Source organism: Typopeltis vanoorti, chromosome 4 (genome assembly GCF_054136105.1).
Source record: "Typopeltis vanoorti isolate ZY-2024b chromosome 4, IOZ_Tvanoo_1.0, whole genome shotgun sequence".
NCBI classification, from domain to species: Eukaryota; Metazoa; Arthropoda; class Arachnida; order Uropygi; family Thelyphonidae; genus Typopeltis; species Typopeltis vanoorti.
Genome location: NC_143552.1, coordinates 72456269 through 72474134, shown reverse-complemented (window position 1 = coordinate 72474134; position 17866 = coordinate 72456269). Strand labels below are relative to the sequence as shown.

The following is a 17866-nucleotide window of genomic DNA, read 5'->3' as shown; positions in this document are numbered from 1 at the left end:
GACTGAGTTAGGGAATTGGTAGTGCCTTTGACCAGATTGTTTAATGTGAGTTTCCTTTCTGCCAGCCTGTTTGACCAAGTGGTTAGTGTATCCGCTTTCCAGCCAAAAAAGGCTGCCGGTTCGAATCCCGCTGTGGGCATGGATGTTTGTCTGGAAATACTGGTGGTGGTGAGCAGTGGATGGCATTAGTTTAGCTGCAGTTGGTGGATTGAGTGGTGGAAATAAAGTCATAGAGTAGGTACCCTCCCTCGATGAGTCCTTGGACTCCCTGGAGGTGTCACATAATAATAATAATGCCAATTAACACACTTACTGTACATTTATGTTTGCAAAAATAAAATAAATAAAATTATAAAAATATTGTACAAGAACTTTCTAACCTCCAACTATTTGCCGCATAGATTACCTTACAAACATATTGTCCTCATATGAGGACAATATGAGGCCCTTATGCATGAGAGGATTAACTGTTCTGAATGGGAATTGAGCAAATTTCTAACATCTTCATTATTAAACTTCTTAAATTAATCTTCTTCATTATCCAGTTAATTAAATCCAAGTTCTTTTCCAATTGCTGATTTCTTCAATAATGTTAGATCTTGGATTTTGCATACAGTATACTAGCATAGGCTTGATTTTAAAGTTGCCTTCTGCATTGCCTCCTTATAAAAGCATATAAAACCAGTATACAAAGTATCTTTAGATACTTTGTATACTGGTTGCATCTCAACCAGTATTTAGATACTGGTTGAGGTGCTTCACTTTTAGCTAGGAAAGTTTTTGTTGGCATATGCTTCCAAAAGAGACCAATTTCGTCAACTTTGAATGTTTGCCAATCGTCATAATCACCCTCCTGAATTATGCTTTGCAATTCTTTAGGAAACTTGGCCGCATAAGCTTTATCAGCACTAGCAGATTCCCCAGTTATTCTTACATTATGCAGTCCAGTTTGATTTTTAAAATGGTTAAACCATCCTAAACTCACAGTAAAGCTTTCACATTCCTCTTGAAATTTGGTCTCTTTCAGTGAGGTAAAAGTATTGAGAGCTTTTGCCTGAATATTCCCTGTAGTAAGAGGTATTCTTCTTTGGTTATAATCCTCAATCCAGAGTGATAGAAGATACTCCATCTCGATCATTAAATGGCTTCTATTTCAGGTGATCTGCATGCTTAAAGAAGCAGTAGCAACTTTTCCTTGTCCTTTGTATTTTTTGCTCTTATTTAATATAGTCCAAACTGTATACAGCAAATATAGACTTGATGTATCCAAGGTCTCACATAATCATTATATTACTAGCTCCGCTTTCATATCTCTTAATGACTTCCAGCTTTTCCATCACAGCAGATTGGTAACAAAAAGTTTCACGTAAAAAAAATCGCGTTAACTGATTAATCACTTGCTTAAAGCAAAGAATATCATTTCACTCAATTGCACTAACTGATTATCGCGCATATCGAATTTGTGTTAAGTGAGGTTTTCCTGTACTTTAAAATCGTCAATCTCTATTCTTACACCGGTTTCTGTCACCTGTTTCTGTATTCACTGATGGGATATCAGCTTGCATATTATGAGAAAGTGCAATGCAGTTGACATTGCTTCTAACTAGGCTGTTTAACTTAGGTCTCAGCTCTGGTAAAGTGCCATGGAAGTGGAAGGAAGGCAGAACAGTTTTCTGTTGCATAAAGGAGGCCCCCAAGACTGCAGATGTAAATTATAGAAGAAAATCAATGTGCCAGGAGTTGAGTAAAAGCATTGAATAAGTTGGTCTAATACAAAATTCAGGAATGGGTGAATAAGAATATGATTGTTTGTGAAGGGGTACATCATAGCTTAGTAATTTACTAACTTTTTATCAAAGCGTGACTTCTGAGTTGGATAAAGGGAATGACCACACAATGATACTGTTGGATTTTGCTAAAGGTATTTGACTGGAACTGCATAGAACTGTGTTACTGAAATTGAAACAAATGAGGATAGATATGGAGGTAATGGTATAGATATGAGAGTGACTGATAGATAAATATCAAAGATGTAGTATATGGAGTACAGAATCCAAGAGAGCAGGTAACTAGTAGTATTACTCAACACTCTATGCCTCAATCACTGCCTGTTTAATTGAAAATAAATGATGCAGGAAATAATTCAAAGCAAAATATTCAGTGTTTACTGATGATGCAAAATTGGGTAGCACAATTAATAAAGACAATGTAGAGAGCTTGCAGGATGATTTAAATAGGTTGACAGTATGGACAAGAGATAATGTGTGTGACGTGGAAAAGTGTCAAGTTAGGCATTTTAGGATGAAAAAATTACAAACTGTGTACCTTGTTCAGGAAACTACTCTAGGAAATTGAGGGAGTGGTTGGTAGATAGAGCTGAAGTTCAGAGGGCACATTGCTAAGTCCAAGGTAGCACATAGGATTACTTGGTTGTAGAAGAGCCCCACTAACGAGATGAAAAAAAGATGAAGTTATCATTCCTCTTTATAAGGCTCTGATATGCACATGTGTGGATTACTGTGCTCAGGTCTTCAACTGGATTTCTTGGGGATTGAGTAAGTGGTGGAAAAAATCCAGAAGGAGAGTGGTTGGTCTATGGAATGCTCATGCTCCCCATGATTGCAGAATGAGAATTTGTGGGTTGATAGGCAGTGAAGAGGAGAAATAATAGAAAGAAACATTTAAATTACTGAAAGGGTTTTATAGGCTTGATGCATTATTTCAATTTGCTAGAGAGGGCAGAACCAGAGGTCATACCTGGAAATTGAATAAGAGTATTTAACAAGGGTGTGAGGATTAGATTTTTCACTTAGAAAGTAGTAAATGAATGGAAGTGGTTGCTAGAGCCACTTGAGTTCACGGAGTCATAGAATAGATGTTGTATATAGAGTGTATGTATCCCACAATGAGTGTTCAGATTGCATGAAGGTATCTGTGAAATAACAATGATATTCAATTTGTATGTTTCCAGATCTGATATGTTAAGTTTCTTCTCTCTTCTCAACTTTCCCATCCATAGTTGTGGTATGCTGTAGATTTAACAACACTTATTGTGTTTGGAATTACTATTTAAAAAAAACAAAAAATGAAAAGTGAGATTATTAGAGCACAAAAACAGAGGGTGAAAGAATTGATAGTTGTGGCGGGTATGAAGGAATTGAAAGGAGATAAATTTTTTATGAGAGAGGACTTGAAAGTATTGTTAAAAGTAGCAAAAGAAAAGAGTGACAGAGTTAGAATGGTGAGTCTGTTGCCACGGTATGACAGAGAGGAGTTTAGGAGGAGGGCCATAATCACAAATAACATTATGTGCAGGTTATGCAGGCAGTGTGTGGTGTAGAATTCATGGACGTGTGGAATGAGTTTGATGGGCGAAAGGATTTATACAAGATGGATGGCCTGCATTTGAATATATTTGGTGTGCGGAGACTGGAAAAAGTGTTGCTGAATGAAGTGAAAATGGTGTGCAGAACCAGGGAAACTAGAACTACCAAGGAAGGGGAGGGGGGGAGTGGATATGCGGACATCAGTGAGACAGTTGATTGTAAGAATGTATGTGATGTACCCGAGCCAGTACTAAGGACAAAAAACCGGAATGGGATAGTCATCAAGATAGGGGTGGGATAAAGGGATCACTGCATTTAATGTATACTAATGCCAGGAGTATTAGAAACAAGAAGGAAGAATTTTTGGCCTTGATTGGCTCTTCCTGGCCACAGGTTATTGGCATTAGTGAAACATGGCTGACAGAAGATGATACAGTTAGTGGTATTTAATGTGAGGGGTATGGTGTGTTCAGGAGTGACAGGGAGATAAAATGGGGGGAGGAGTGTTATTGATGATAGCTAATGAGCTACAGCCAAGAAGAATAGAAGTGGAACTGCAGGATAGAGAAAAGAGCACATTTGAGACTATTTGGTGTGAGATTGAAACTAGCTGAACAAAATATACAGTTGGGTGCTGCTATAGACCAGGTGATGGAATATATGGTGGAGATAGTATGCATAAGCAAATAGAAGAAATGAATGGAAGGAGGGTAATTATTATGGGGGATTTCAACTATGGTAACATTGATTGGAAGGAGGAGAGGACACATGTGAGGAAGGAAATGGAAATTATTCAATTATTAAGGGATAATTATCTAAGACAGCATGTAATTGAAAATACTAGGTATGTGAGAGTGCTTGATCTGGTAATTTGACTGTAATGAATATGACCATATTGCCACCTATTGGTGAGAGTGATCATAAGGTCTTGACCTGGGAGGTGGCTAAAGGTGTGGAATTTTCGATTAAGACAGGGTATATGTGGAATTAGTGTGCTGGCAAGTATGACAAGCTTAGGAGATTGCTTGGATCAGTGCCATGGCATGTACAACTGCAAGGGCTGGATGTTGATAGAGCATGGGAAATGGTCAAGGAGCATTTGCAGGAGGTTATGGCTGATTGTATAGCTAGGGTCCAAATAGTAAAACAAGTAGTGGTTAAATGGATGAATAACACCATTAAGCTGCAAAAAAAAAAAAAAAAAAAAAACTGTGGAGGGAATTTAAAGAAAGAGGTGACCTGCAGGCACACGAACGGTATAAAGTGCAGGCCAGAAGGGTAACGAGTGTGGTAAAAAAAAAGCAAAAGCAGATTATGAAAGGAAACTAGCTATGCAAGTGCAAGCTAAAGAGAATCCCAAACAGTTCTTTCAATATGCTGCAAGCAAAACAAAAACTGTACACGGCAAAATGATTTAAAGGAATGACGATGGTAAGGAGGTTGCTGAATCAGTCGATATAGTGGAGTTACTGAGTGAGCACTTTGCAAAAGTATATCATCCAGGTTGCGACATTGAAAAAATGAAGGAACCATTAGTTTATACGGGAATTGTGATGAATGAAGTGGAGGTGAATAGTCTATTACAGAACCTTAATGTGAATACCTCTGTGGGATTGGATGGTATACCGGCACAGGTCTTGCGTGAAGCGGCTAAAGAATTATCAGTTCCCTTGACCATGTTGTTTAATCCAAGTCTCCGGTCTGGTTTAGTCCCGAAGGTGAGGAAAGGGGGGGGGGAAATAGTTCCACTGCATAAAGGAGGATCCAAGATTACGGTTGAAAATTACCGACCGATCAGCATATCAGGAGTCGTTGTCAAGGTCTTGGAGAAAGTAGTCGAGGGAAAAATACAGGAATGGATTGATGAAAATAAGATATTGTACAGGGGACAGCATGGCTTTGTGAATGGTAGATCATGCCTCAGTAACTTGCTCAAGTATTATAACGCTGTGACGGCTGAAGTGGATAAGGGTAATGGGTTTACAATGATACTGTTGGACCTGGCAAAGGCATTTGACAGGATACCACATGGAATTCTAATCCATAAACTACAACATATGGGAATGGATATAGGATTGGTGACATGGATAGGTGGGTGGTTGAGGGAGAGATATCAAAGAGTAGTTTATTCAGAAGTTGAGTCCAAAAGACAGCCTGTGACTAGTGGTGTGCCACAGGGTTCTGTTCTTGGACCACTGCCGTTTAATTTGTTTATTAACGATATAGGGAAGGATCTAAGAGTAACAGTTCATTTGTTCGCTGATGATGCAAAGTTGGGTAGGCCAATAGTGAATGCAGAAGATGTCAAAATCTTGCAGGACAACTTGGATAGATTGGAGTTCTGGGTTAGCAACAGTATACCACATTGGTGGAACTGTACTCCAGGAGATTGATGAGGCCAGGGACTTGGGAGTGTTGATGGATAGGGAGATGAAGTTTAGGGGACACATTGCAAAAAGTAGCTAAATCAGCTCATCTATTCACTTGGTTGTTGAAAAATACCTTGACAAGTAGAGACAAGCAAGTTATTGTACCTCTGTACCGAGCCTTAATAAGACCTCATCTCGACTACGGTGTGCAGATTTGGTCACCTAGGTTCCTTCTTGATGGGGAGGAGGTGGAGAGGATCCAGAGGCGAGTGACTAAGATGATAGCAGGTCTTTGGAATGAACCATATGAGAACAGGTTGAAGATTTGTGGGTTGCAGAAATTAGTTGATAGGCAGAAAAGGGGGGGGGGATACGATTGAGACATTCAGTAGGATTCTATAGGATTAACTCAGAGGATATTTTTGAGATCAGGACTGGTGGTGGTGCAAGAACTAGGGCACACCTATGGAAGCTGGGCAAGAGTGTGGTTAGCAGGGTGTTAGAGCTGGGTTTGTTACTTTTAGAGTGGTAAATGAGTGGAATAAGCTGCTAGAGTCTGTTGTGGGTGCTAGGACAGTGAGTGAGTTCAAGGCAAGGTATGATAGATACTGTGAGAATGTCGTATAGTTGTGAGGACATGATGTTTAGAGCCTCCCTCGATGAGTCTAAGGACTCCCAGGAGTCACCCATAATAATGATAATAATATACAGTCATCTACCATTTATCTGACCCTTCAGTTAGCAGAATGGCAAGTTCTGATAATTAGAGTACAATTGCATGGTGCTCTACAAGAAGTCAGTCGAGGTCTTTGCAAGGGTCTTTGTGTTGAAGGTTGGATAAATGGTAGATTATTGTGATGTTGGAGGTTTAATGGATTTTTTACAACACTCAAAAAGAATTAAAATAGAATTTAATACTTACTATATTTCGTCCTAGTCACTAGGACATCTACGGGGATTACAAAAACAATTAATGTAACATGCACACAAAAACTTACAATACTAAGCCCAACCACGTGGGTGACACTAAAGTCCTATCTAGGTGGAGCGCCCTCTAAGGGCAGTAGTAGGTGGCCCGGAATGTAAGGTGGGACCTCTGGTGATGAGTGTTTCCCAAATCTTCGGAAGCTTAATGCATCCGTATTTGTTAAGATTTGGTTGGTTTCTGAGAGCTGCTGCTGCTTCTAAGAAAAGTCTCTCTTTCTTGAATTTGCTGTGGTGGAGCATGGTGATTTTCTTCCATGATACTCTGTGGGTGGTGTCCAAAACATGGTCAGCTAAGCCTGAATGGTCATAGTTGTGTTTAACGATGTATGACTTGTGTTCCTCCAGGCGGATGGATGCTGATCTGCCTGTCTGTCCAAAGTACGCAAGCTTACAGGAACAGGGTACTTTGTAAACTCCAGGCAGAGAGAGAGAGGAGGGAGCTGATCTTTCGTAGAACGGATAAGGGTAGCCAGTTTGCGGTGGGGCTTATATGCTGTGTGTAGGTTATACTTTTTTAGTATCTTGGCTATTTTTTCCGAAGTGCCACGGATGTAGGGTATGGTGATGGCATTTTTAAAATCTTGTTGACGAGAAGGACGGGGAATGGGGGAGGAATTGATTATTTTTTTGATGCTGTGTTCACTGTAGCCATTGGAGAGGAAAGTTCTGTGTATGTGGTTAAGCTCAGTAGTGAGGGCAGTACCACTGGAACAAAGATTGTGGGCTCTCTTGGTAAGGGTTTTAATGATGCCATATTGTTGTGAGGGGTGGTGGTGGGAGAGTTTGTGAATGTATCTGCCTGTGTGTGTGTGGGTTTTCTGTATACAGTGAAGGCAAGTGTATCATTAGGCAGGCACGTGACTAAGGTGTCTAGGAAGGGTAAACAATTGTTCTTTTCCTTTTCCATAGTAAACTGGATTCTTGGATGTAGGCTATTGAGATGACCGAGGAGGGAGTCTAACGTGTCTGGGCCATGAGGCCAAATAGAGAACACATTATCTACATATCTTAGCCAGATAGAAGGTTTGAGTGGGGCTGACTCTATGGCTCGTTTTTCGAAATCTTCCATATAGAAATTGGCAAGGGAGGGTGAGAGGGGGGGAAACCCATGGCGGTTCCCTCTATCTGCTTGTAGATTTTGTTATTCCAAGAGAAATACCCAGAGTTGATGGCGAAGGAAAAGAGATCTAGGATGTCAGAGGGAAAAACGTTTTCTAAGAGAGATAAAGTGTCAGTTAAGGGAATATTGGTAAACAAGGAGGAGATATCAAAGCTTACTAATATGTCTGTATTATTCAGGGTTAAATTTTCTGTGAGGGCTTTAAAGTGGGTCGAGTTTTTTATATAGGAAGCTGAATTTCCGGTGAGGGGGGACAGAGAGTTGGCCAGCTGTTTAGACAGTCTGTAACAAGGTGCATTGGTGGCATCTACTATAGGCCTGAGTGGGGAATTAGGTTTGTAGATTTTTGGTAAACCGTATATCGATGTGAATTACGGTTACGGTTTACCAAAAATCCACAAACCTAATTCCCCACTCAGGCCTATAGTAGATGCCACCAATGCACCTTGTTACAGACTATCTAAACAGCTGGCCAACTCTCTGTCCCCCCTCACCGGAAATTCAGCTTCCTATATAAAAAACTCGACCCACTTTAAAGCCCTCACAGAAATTTTAACCTTGAATAATACAGACATATTAGTAAGCTTTGATATCTCCTCCTTGTTTACCAATATTCCCTTAACTGACACTTTATCTCTCTTAGAAAACGTTTTTCCCTCTGACATCTTAGATCTCTTTTCCTTCACCATCAACTCTGGGTATTTCTCTTGGAATAACAAAATCTACAAGCAGATAGAGGGAACCGCCATGGGTTCCCCCCTCTCACTCCCCCTTGCCAGTTTCTATATGGAAGATTTCGAAAAATGAGCCATAGAGTCAGCCCCACTCGAACCTTCTATCTGGCTAAGATATGTAGATGATGTGTTCTCTATTTGGCCTCATGGCCCAGACACGTTAGACTCCTTCCTCGGTCATCTCAATAGCCTACATCCAAGAATCCAGTTTACTATGGAAAAGGAAAAGAACAATTGTTTACCCTTCCTAGACACCTTAGTCACGCGCCTGCCTAATGATACACTTGCCTTCACTGTATACAGAAAACCCACACACACACACACACAGGCAGACACATTCACAAACTCTCCCACCACCACCCCTCACAACAATATGGCATCATTAAAACCCTTACCAAGAGAGCACACAATCTTTGTTCCGGTGGAACCGCCCTCACTACTGAGCTTAACCACTTACACAGAACTTTCCTCTCCAATGGCTACAGTGAACACAGCATCAAAAAAATAATCAATTCCTCCCCCATTCCCCGTCACGCTCATCAACAAGATTTTAAAAATGCCATCACCATACCCTACATCCGTGGCACTTCGGAAAAAATAGCCAAGATACTAAAAAAGTATAACCTACACACAGCATATAAGCCCTACCGCAAACTGGCTACCCTTATCCGTTCTACGAAAGATCAGCTCCCTCCTCTCTCTCTCTGCCTGGAGTTTACAAAGTACCCTGTTCCTGTAAGCTTGCATACTTTGGACAGACAGGCAGATCAGCATCCATCCGCCTGGAGGAACACAAGTCATACATCGTTAAACACAACTATGGCCATTCAGGCTTGGCTGACCATGTTTTGGACACCACCCACAGAGTATCATGGAAGAAAACCACCATGCTCCACCACAGCAAATTCAAGAAAGAGAGACTTTTCTTAGAAGCAGCAGCAGCTCTCAGAAACCAACCAAATCTTAACAAATACGGTTGCATTAAGCTTCCGAAGATTTGGGAAACACTCATCACCAGAGGTCCCACCTTACATTCCAGGCCACCTACTACTGCCCTTAGAGGGCGCTCCACCTAGATAGGACTTTAGTGTCACCCACGTGGTTGGGCTTAGTATTGTAAGTTTTTGTGTGCATGTTACATTAATTGTTTTTGTAATCCCCGTAGATGTCCTAGTGACTAGGACGAAATATAGGAAGTATTAAATTCTATTTTAATTCTTTTTGAGTGTTGTAAAAAATCCATTAAACCTCCAACATAATGTCCTCACAGCACTTAAGCCTCTACACAAGAAGGGTAGATTACTGTGTGTGTGTGTCAGATAAACCTTAAGAAGTACAAGCAGTTTTTACATAGATTGGGAATTCAAAATAACCCCACATAGTTTAAAAAAAAAAACTCTTTGCTACTGCTGCTGTAAGTCCTGCCCAGCTCTGTAAATGTACACAGTTTTTAATAGAATATATGTGCACATGACATTAAAAAAAAAGTCCTCTAATCTCAGTCATCTTTCAGTGTGATTTGATAACTATATATTCTCGTTGAATTATTATCAAATTTGTAGCTTCATTATATTTCACATAAAATATGATTATTTCTTCTTTATAGCTGGAGTATATGACATAATTACTGTTGGAGCATTTGCTGCTTTCCCTCATCGTTATAGACAAGGAGGTTTATTGAGGCTTTTGAATCACCTGAAAGGTTCAAATCCACCAGTAAAGTAAGTAATAAATTTATAAATGGGAATCTGTGTGAAATGAAATAATTTTTTCTGAAATTTATTGCTAAAAATACAAGAAGCAATTTCTCTAACATGTTTTGTATACATATATAAATGCTTTTTCACATGACAGGTTCAAAGAATAATGGATGTAAAATTTTCACCATGGCATCAAAGACATCTTCAGTATAATGAGTAATTGAACACAATTAAAATGTGTCATCCGCATATCTGTACTAGTGTGCAGGCTGTGATATAGATATGCTGACGGTAGATTTGCAGTATGGAATGGTTCTCCATTGGGTTTAGGACATTTCATCCCAAAAATAATTGCATTTCATACAAGGATTCAGCTCACTCTGGAGAAGGAAGTTCAAATTGGTCATCTTAATCAACCAAGTGGTAGTTTGCAGTTCTCAGTATTTCAAGAAGATACTAATACTGACTTTTTTACGTATACTATGTCATATCATCATCCTGGTCAAAAAATTGGGATTATCAAGACCTTATTCCATCATTCTCATACTTTATGTTTTGCAGAGTACTTATTACTTCAAATCGGCTTTTCTAAAAAATGGTTTTAATGAGTCCTTTATTACCAAGGCATTTAACAGTTTTAGGTTCCCTATCTCCTTGTCTCAGGAAGAAATTTCTTGGATATTATAGGAATATCATAATATTTTATGAACGTTCTGAGGTTTTTTGTTCTGCTAAAATTTCAGTCTTCCTATCTTCACTTAAGGACAAGCTTACTTCACTTAGCCTTCCTGGTGTCTACCAGATTCCATGCTTCAGTGTCTTGTATGATTTTGGTCAGTCAGGTAGATATGCTGCTATCCACCATGGAGAACATAAATTTCATAACCAGTACCATAAACCTGAGAAATCTGGCTTGGCTGAACATGCCATCTCTATTAAGTACATGGAAAAAACCAATCTTACATAAGAGTATCATTATGAAACATTCATGTAAAGAAAGTTGTGAGACCTTTTTTTACATCGACTTCAAACAGACAGATTTTAATGGCCTGTGATTATCCCCCCCCATGGGAAATATTATTGTATCACTCCTCTAATAATTCCTAGTTGTTATATACATACATATATATTTATACTTGTGTATTATTACTTATAGCAAAACATTTTACAACCATTAAATATGTAATAGTTAATGAATACAATATGAAGAGATTGTGATTGCTGCAGGATGATTTAAATAGGCTGTCAGTATGGGCAAAAGGTAATGGGTGTCAGTTTAATATCAAGAAATGTAAAGTTATGTATTTCGGGATAAATCGATTACAAGCTATATACTACATTGATAGAACTGTACTTCAGGAAATACAGGTACCATAAGATGGATTTGGGTGGGTGGGGGGGGTAAATGGAGAGCTGAAGTTTAGAGGGCATGTTCCTAAGATTGCCAACGTTATTGAAGACCATACCAACAAGTAGAGATAAGCTTTTCTGTCATGTATATATACAAAGTTGGTCATAGTATACATAGAAAACATGCACTACAGAAACATGCCATCCATGAGATGGTGGAGAGAATCTGTGAGAGAGGAGCCGTCACTTAGCTAAACTGACCACTTTCGGCATTAAGAATTTTAGAGTTATTTTAAGTGAATCACCCAAATACGAGAGAAGTATTCTGGGGTTGAGTAGATTTGGAATTTGTACAGAGTGAGAAGCTGGATAGGTACAAAGTATTGTCTTGAGTGTAACAGGATGCAATTTTTTTATTTTATTTCATTTTTTTTTTGAGACTGAGAAAAAAAATTAAAGTAGAGATGAGGAATTAAATTATATGTGTTTTTGGTTGTAAAATGTTACAAAATATAAGACTTATTGTTAAAATGACCATAGATTTTTAATTCGTACGTATGTTCATACAATATTGCCTACCGGTTTCGCTAGTAACTGACTAGCTTTTTCAAGGCTTGCCCAGTACAAAAAAATGATAAATGCAAATAAGGTTCAAGAATACAAAAAAACGTTAGTACCTGTTAGGTAGCTAAGATAACACGTTCGCGTGACATTTCTACTCGGTATCATGAACACACGTTCATGCAAACGCGTAATATGATTATTCACGTACTGTAATTCTGTTGAACTGAGGGAATTAATTAGATTTTTCCAAGTATCGTTCGGTATGGCTCCTTGATTTCTGTTTAGGTTGCTGCCTGTACGTAGCACTACTGCTGCTTCTTTAAATAATCGATGTCTGTAATATTCGTGTATGTAGGACATAGAGCTGTTATTCCAGTCTATAGTGTAGTTCGAAGTTGAAAAGTGATGTGCTAACCTGGAGGTGATCGTTCTGTTGTGATTTACATCCCCAACATGTTCTTTCTATCTTATTTCCAGGCTTCTCGAAGTTTGTCCACTGTAGGAAAAGACCGCAAGTGCATGGAATATTATACGCACCTGGATATTTATAAAATGGAACACTATCTTTAGGAGATCTTAGAACCTTAGGCAATATTGTGCAAACATACGTACGAATTAAAAAAGTATAAGACCTTGATACATCCCCATCTGAATTACTGTGCTTAAATCTGATCTCATGGGTTTCTTGGGGTTGAGGAAGCAGCAGAGAAAATCCAGAGTCGAGTGACCAAGATGGTCTGTGGAATGCTCCGTATGAGGAGAGCTTGAGGGTTTGTGGGTTGCACAAGTTGGTTGACATGCAATAAGAGAGGGGGATATGGTAGAAATATTTAAGTTACTTAAAGTGTTTTACAGGACTGATGCAGGTGAAATGTTTCAGCACTTGGCTAGTGAGGGAAAAACAAAAGGTCATCCCTGGAAGATGAGTAAGAGTATGGTTAGTAGGGGTGTGAGGACTAGATTTATTTCTTGGAGAATGGTGAATTAATGGAATGGGTTGCCATTATTTGTTAGTGTTTTGTCTGTTAATTGGTTCAAGGGGAGCTATGATAGATAATGAGGGTTGTTTGCAAAGTTTGGTCAACATAGTCTCCATTGAGATCTACACATTTGGTCCAGCGAATTTCCAATTTTTTCATCTCATCTGAAAAGTAGGATTTGTCAAATTGTGCAAAATAGTCATTGATAGCCTTGATAACATACTCATTCGAAGAAAATGTTTTCCCGCCGATCCAAATTTTTAAGTTTGGGAACAAGAAGAAGTCATACAGGGCCAAGTCTGGAGAATACCGTGGATGTGGAACCATTTCGAACCTCAATTTGTGCAATTTTGCCATTGCAATGGTCAATGTGAGACAGTGCATTGTCTTGATGAAAGAGCACTTTTTTTGTGCACCAATCTTGGCCATTTATTCTTCAGTTCTCCTTTTAAACGGTCCAACAATGATGCATAATAGACTCCTGTTATCGTCCTACCCTTTTCCGAATAGTCTATCGTGATAATTCCTTGGGAATCCCAAAAAAACAGTGTTTATCACACCTTCCCAGCTGATAAAATGGCCTTTGCTTTTTCGGCACTCTTTCACCGGACATTGTCCACTTTTTGACTGCTGTTTGGACTCAGGTGTGTAGTGGTGATCCAAGTTTCGTCTACCGTCACAAATCAATGCAAAAAATCCTGCAAATTGTGATTAAACATTGCCAAACACTTTGTTGAAATGTCTTTTCGCATGCGTTTTTGATCGACAGTCAACAAGCATGCCCCCCCCCCCATCGCACACCCACACACACAGCTTTTCAATGTGCAATTTTTCATGCAGGATATTATACACCTGTTAGTTGAGATGTGCCTACAATCCCAGCAATCTCATGCACTTTCACTTCGTGGTCTTCCAAAACGATTCCATGGATTTTGTCAATCATTTCCTTCGTAGTGACCTCAGTCGGGCATTCGGAGCACGTTTCATCTTTGATGGACTTATGACCACATTTAAGCTCATTTATCCAAAAATAAATAGTCTTTAATACTGGTGCAAAGTCCCCATGAACTGCATCTAACTCAGCTTTGATCTGTGCAGCTGTCCACGTCTTCAAATAAGAGTGTTTTATCACTGCACGAAACTCGTTTTTCTCCATTTTTATGAAAAATGCAAACACAGTCATTTTAAATGTTTGCCAAATGAGAACTACACATCACACCTGGCTAAAATTTTGCCAGGGGTCATGAAAAGATGATACGTGCCAACACTGGTACGAATGAATGAATTGTGTCTCCATCGATTGGAAATTTATGAAACTTTTCAATCAACCCTCATATTGTGTGGATGGTTTGGGTCTCTCATAATTAGTTTTCAGACTCCTTGGAGGTGCCCATGCAACAATAATAATGATAATAAATATCCATTAAATATTAAAATTTTCTCTGAATTTTTGTAACAGAAGTAATTGTAAGGAAAGATGGGTGGGAGTAGTAGTTTCAGTGATTTATTGAACTGTATGGATGTTAAATAGCTGCTTCTTGGTGTTAGTGTAGGTTAATCAGAAATGGGGAAGAAATATAATGGAAGCCAGTTTTGCTAAAAACTGCCCATGGAAGTATACGTTGAAAACATGCCATCCATGAGATGGTGGAGAGAGAGAGTCTGTGAGAAAGGAGTCATCATTTATCTGAACTGCCCACTTTTGGACAGCATTAAGAATTTAAAGGGTGTTTTTTGATACACCACTCAAATATAAGAGCAGTATTCTGAGGTTGAGTACATTTGGAATTTGTACAGAGTTTGTAGCTGGACAGGTGCAAAGTATTGTCTTGAGTGAAAAAGGATGCAACATTTTTTGTGAGGCTGAGATTGCTATAGAAGTAATGTGTTTGTGGCAGAAAGGCTAGAGGTAAGTGTCAATTCAAGAAGAGATGTGGTCTGACTGTTGAAATTATCAAAGGCAAGGGAAGAAGAAGAACTAAATTTATGTATGAGGGAGAGAGTATGTGTTATAACAGAACTTTCAGAAACACTTGCGTTAGTAGAGAAATCTGATTATACTGCATGCAGTGAACAACTTCAAAGTAAACTCGCAACCCACTTTCAAAGGATGGAAGGCCCCTTTGTTAGACTGATTATAAATGCCTCAGAAATGTCATGTGCAACAGCACAGGTTTCTCCAGACTTTCCCATGGCATTTGCCGAGAGGTGAGTGATATGGGTGAAAATACTGCTGTGGATATTGATGATGAAATCCATACTGGTGGTCACTGACTAACTGGCATTTCTCAACATGATAAATAGTTGACCATTAATAATGTTCTCCATTACTTGAGAGAACATCAAGGTAGAATGAGTAGATCAATTGTTTGATAGCAGATGTTTATCTTTTCTCTTCTTCTTCTTCTTCTTCTTTTTTTTTTTTTTTTTTTTTTTTTTTTTTTTTTTTTTCCCCTGAGTGTTTCATGCCGTGGAGTGGTTGTCAGTTGAGTATAACAGGATATAGAGATAATAAAAAATAGATGCTAATTTAGGAGCTCATCTCTTAAGTACAGTTGAGGGGATACCCAGAACCAGAAACATTTCTTAGTGTGAGTTGTTCAAGCTTCTGATGTCTTTCTGGCAGGAGGCTACTGCAAGCATGTGGCATATTGTTCATGGTATAGCTGGAAGTGATTTGTATTTCTTTTCCAAAAGGAGTTGGAAGAGAAGAATGATGTTTAGGTGTTGCTGCAATAATGCCATCTTTTTAAGCTAGAGACAGGAACATAGAGGGATAAATTTAAGTCTGACTTTGTAAAGCTAAATGCAGAATACTCACGTTGTCCAAAGGATAGTTGTGCCTTCTGGTCAAATGCAAAGGAGAACACAGTTTCTGTCCCTCTGTTTTCCACCTTTTGCTCAAAAAGATCAGGGGATGAGACAGAGGGCCAGAAATATTGCAGATTTCAGTGTAGAGCGAGAATGAAGCTGTAGTTTTTTGTTTCAAGCCACTTGTGATATGCTGTTACTTTCTTGGACTATATTTTCATACTTTTTGAAAAATCATGACTTGAATGTTTGGTGGAAATTTTTAGTGGAATGGGGAATAAAGTCACTCATTCCAACATTGATAATTTCTGTAACTAAATGAGAACAGGTATCTGGAAATAGAGAACAGAAGCTAGTCTGACCATGGATAGGAGAAGTCTTCCCACTTGACATTGTTATAATTCCAAAGGGCATGAGAGTTAGTGAATGGTTGAGGACAGGGCATTCCACTAGAGATGAAAGATGAAACTTGTGCAAACTTATAACTGAGTTATCAAGAGGAAGATGACTTTCTCTTGATAACTTTTTGAAGAAAAGATTTAGAGTTGGTAGATGAATGGTTTACTCTAGGTTATCACTTATAGCAAATTCTTCAGCTTCTCTTTTAGCTTGGTCCGTAGAATTGGAAAAACTGAGTCATTTGGAAATGTAGGCATTTAAGTGACAAAAGAAGATGACTTCAATGTTTTGGTAGTTAAACTGTAAAAAAATCAAGCCAAAGACCATTGATAAGAAGTTATAGTGGTCAACATGATTTTCAGAATTTGGGAAGTGGCCGACACAGCAGGTGAATGATACATAGGGGAAAGTAAATCTTAAGCAAAAGAGGTCAAGAAGAGGAGATTCAGGATTTGGATCCCACTGCGAGGAATATCAGACTGCACAAAAGCATATGTGTCACTGTTGTGGTGGAAGGAATTATATTTCACCAGTACAGCCACTCTGGGCTTGCAGACCATGTTCTAGATACCGGCCACAGAATACATTGGAAGAAGGCCACATTGATACAGCAAATTTAAATATGAAAGATTGTTCATGGAATCAGCTTCAGCTCTAAAAAACTTTCCAGACCTCAACAAATTTGGGTGCATGAGACTGCCCCAAATTTGGGAAGCTTGCATCTTGAGAACTTCAGCCCAGCAGCCAAGAAAACCCAATATAGCCCACTAGTGGGCACCTTTAGGACTCTAGGAACAACAGTAGTTTTCTCTCTTCTGCTTCATTTGTTGTATGTTCCCATGAAGATGGCAGTGTGACATTGCCGAAATATAGGAGGTATTTATTAAAGTTTATTTTAATTAATATTCCAGTTTGTGTTGTAAATTCCTTAAATAATTTAATAGTCATGTGTTACCAACGTATAAGCCTATCTACAAGAATTACTATCATCCACGGAGAGTCTATTGCAACCAAGGCCCGCCAATACGGCAAACTAAAGCTGAAAATATTGAGACAACTAAATCATTTAACCTTCTTAAAATGCTGCTGGGATAATGAGGTAATCTCAAATTGTAAAGCACCGTTTCTCTTCACAGAAGGTTCACCGCATTTATAACCATGCTAGCTGCTAGCTTCACCCTACTATGAGAACAAATTACCATACACACATCTCCTAGCCAACGTAAACAAAGCTATTTGGACACTAGAGGAGGAGCTTTCTGACACGCTGAACCATGACCTTTGGACAATTCTCTACGACGTCTTGTGTGCTTTGGCAGCAAAACAATTTGAAAAGATACGAAGGCGGCACATCAAAAAATTTGAAAACTTGAAAAAGGACTCTACCTCCGAACTTCAACGGCCACTCAACACTGTAATCAACCTTTCTTCCATTACTTTGAAGCCTGAGGCACTCAACACACAAGCCACAATTTTGCTACATATTCTAAGAGAATACCGGACAAAGAAATAATGATTCAGATATA

The 17866-nt window shown here is 38.9% G+C and overlaps 1 protein-coding gene across 4 annotated transcripts in view; it reads left to right on the top strand.

Annotated features, from left to right (window-relative positions):
• LOC150107404 (inositol polyphosphate-4-phosphatase type I A) overlaps nt 1-17866 on the top strand; it is a 484038-nt gene that overhangs the window by 311291 nt on the left and 154881 nt on the right. For all 4 annotated transcript variants that reach the window (XM_090391868.1, XM_090391866.1, XM_090391867.1 and 1 more), the window contains exon 14: nt 10143-10257. In XM_090391868.1, the coding sequence (XP_090247994.1) occupies nt 10143-10257 (115 nt within the window). The remainder of the gene's footprint in view (nt 1-10142; nt 10258-17866) is intronic.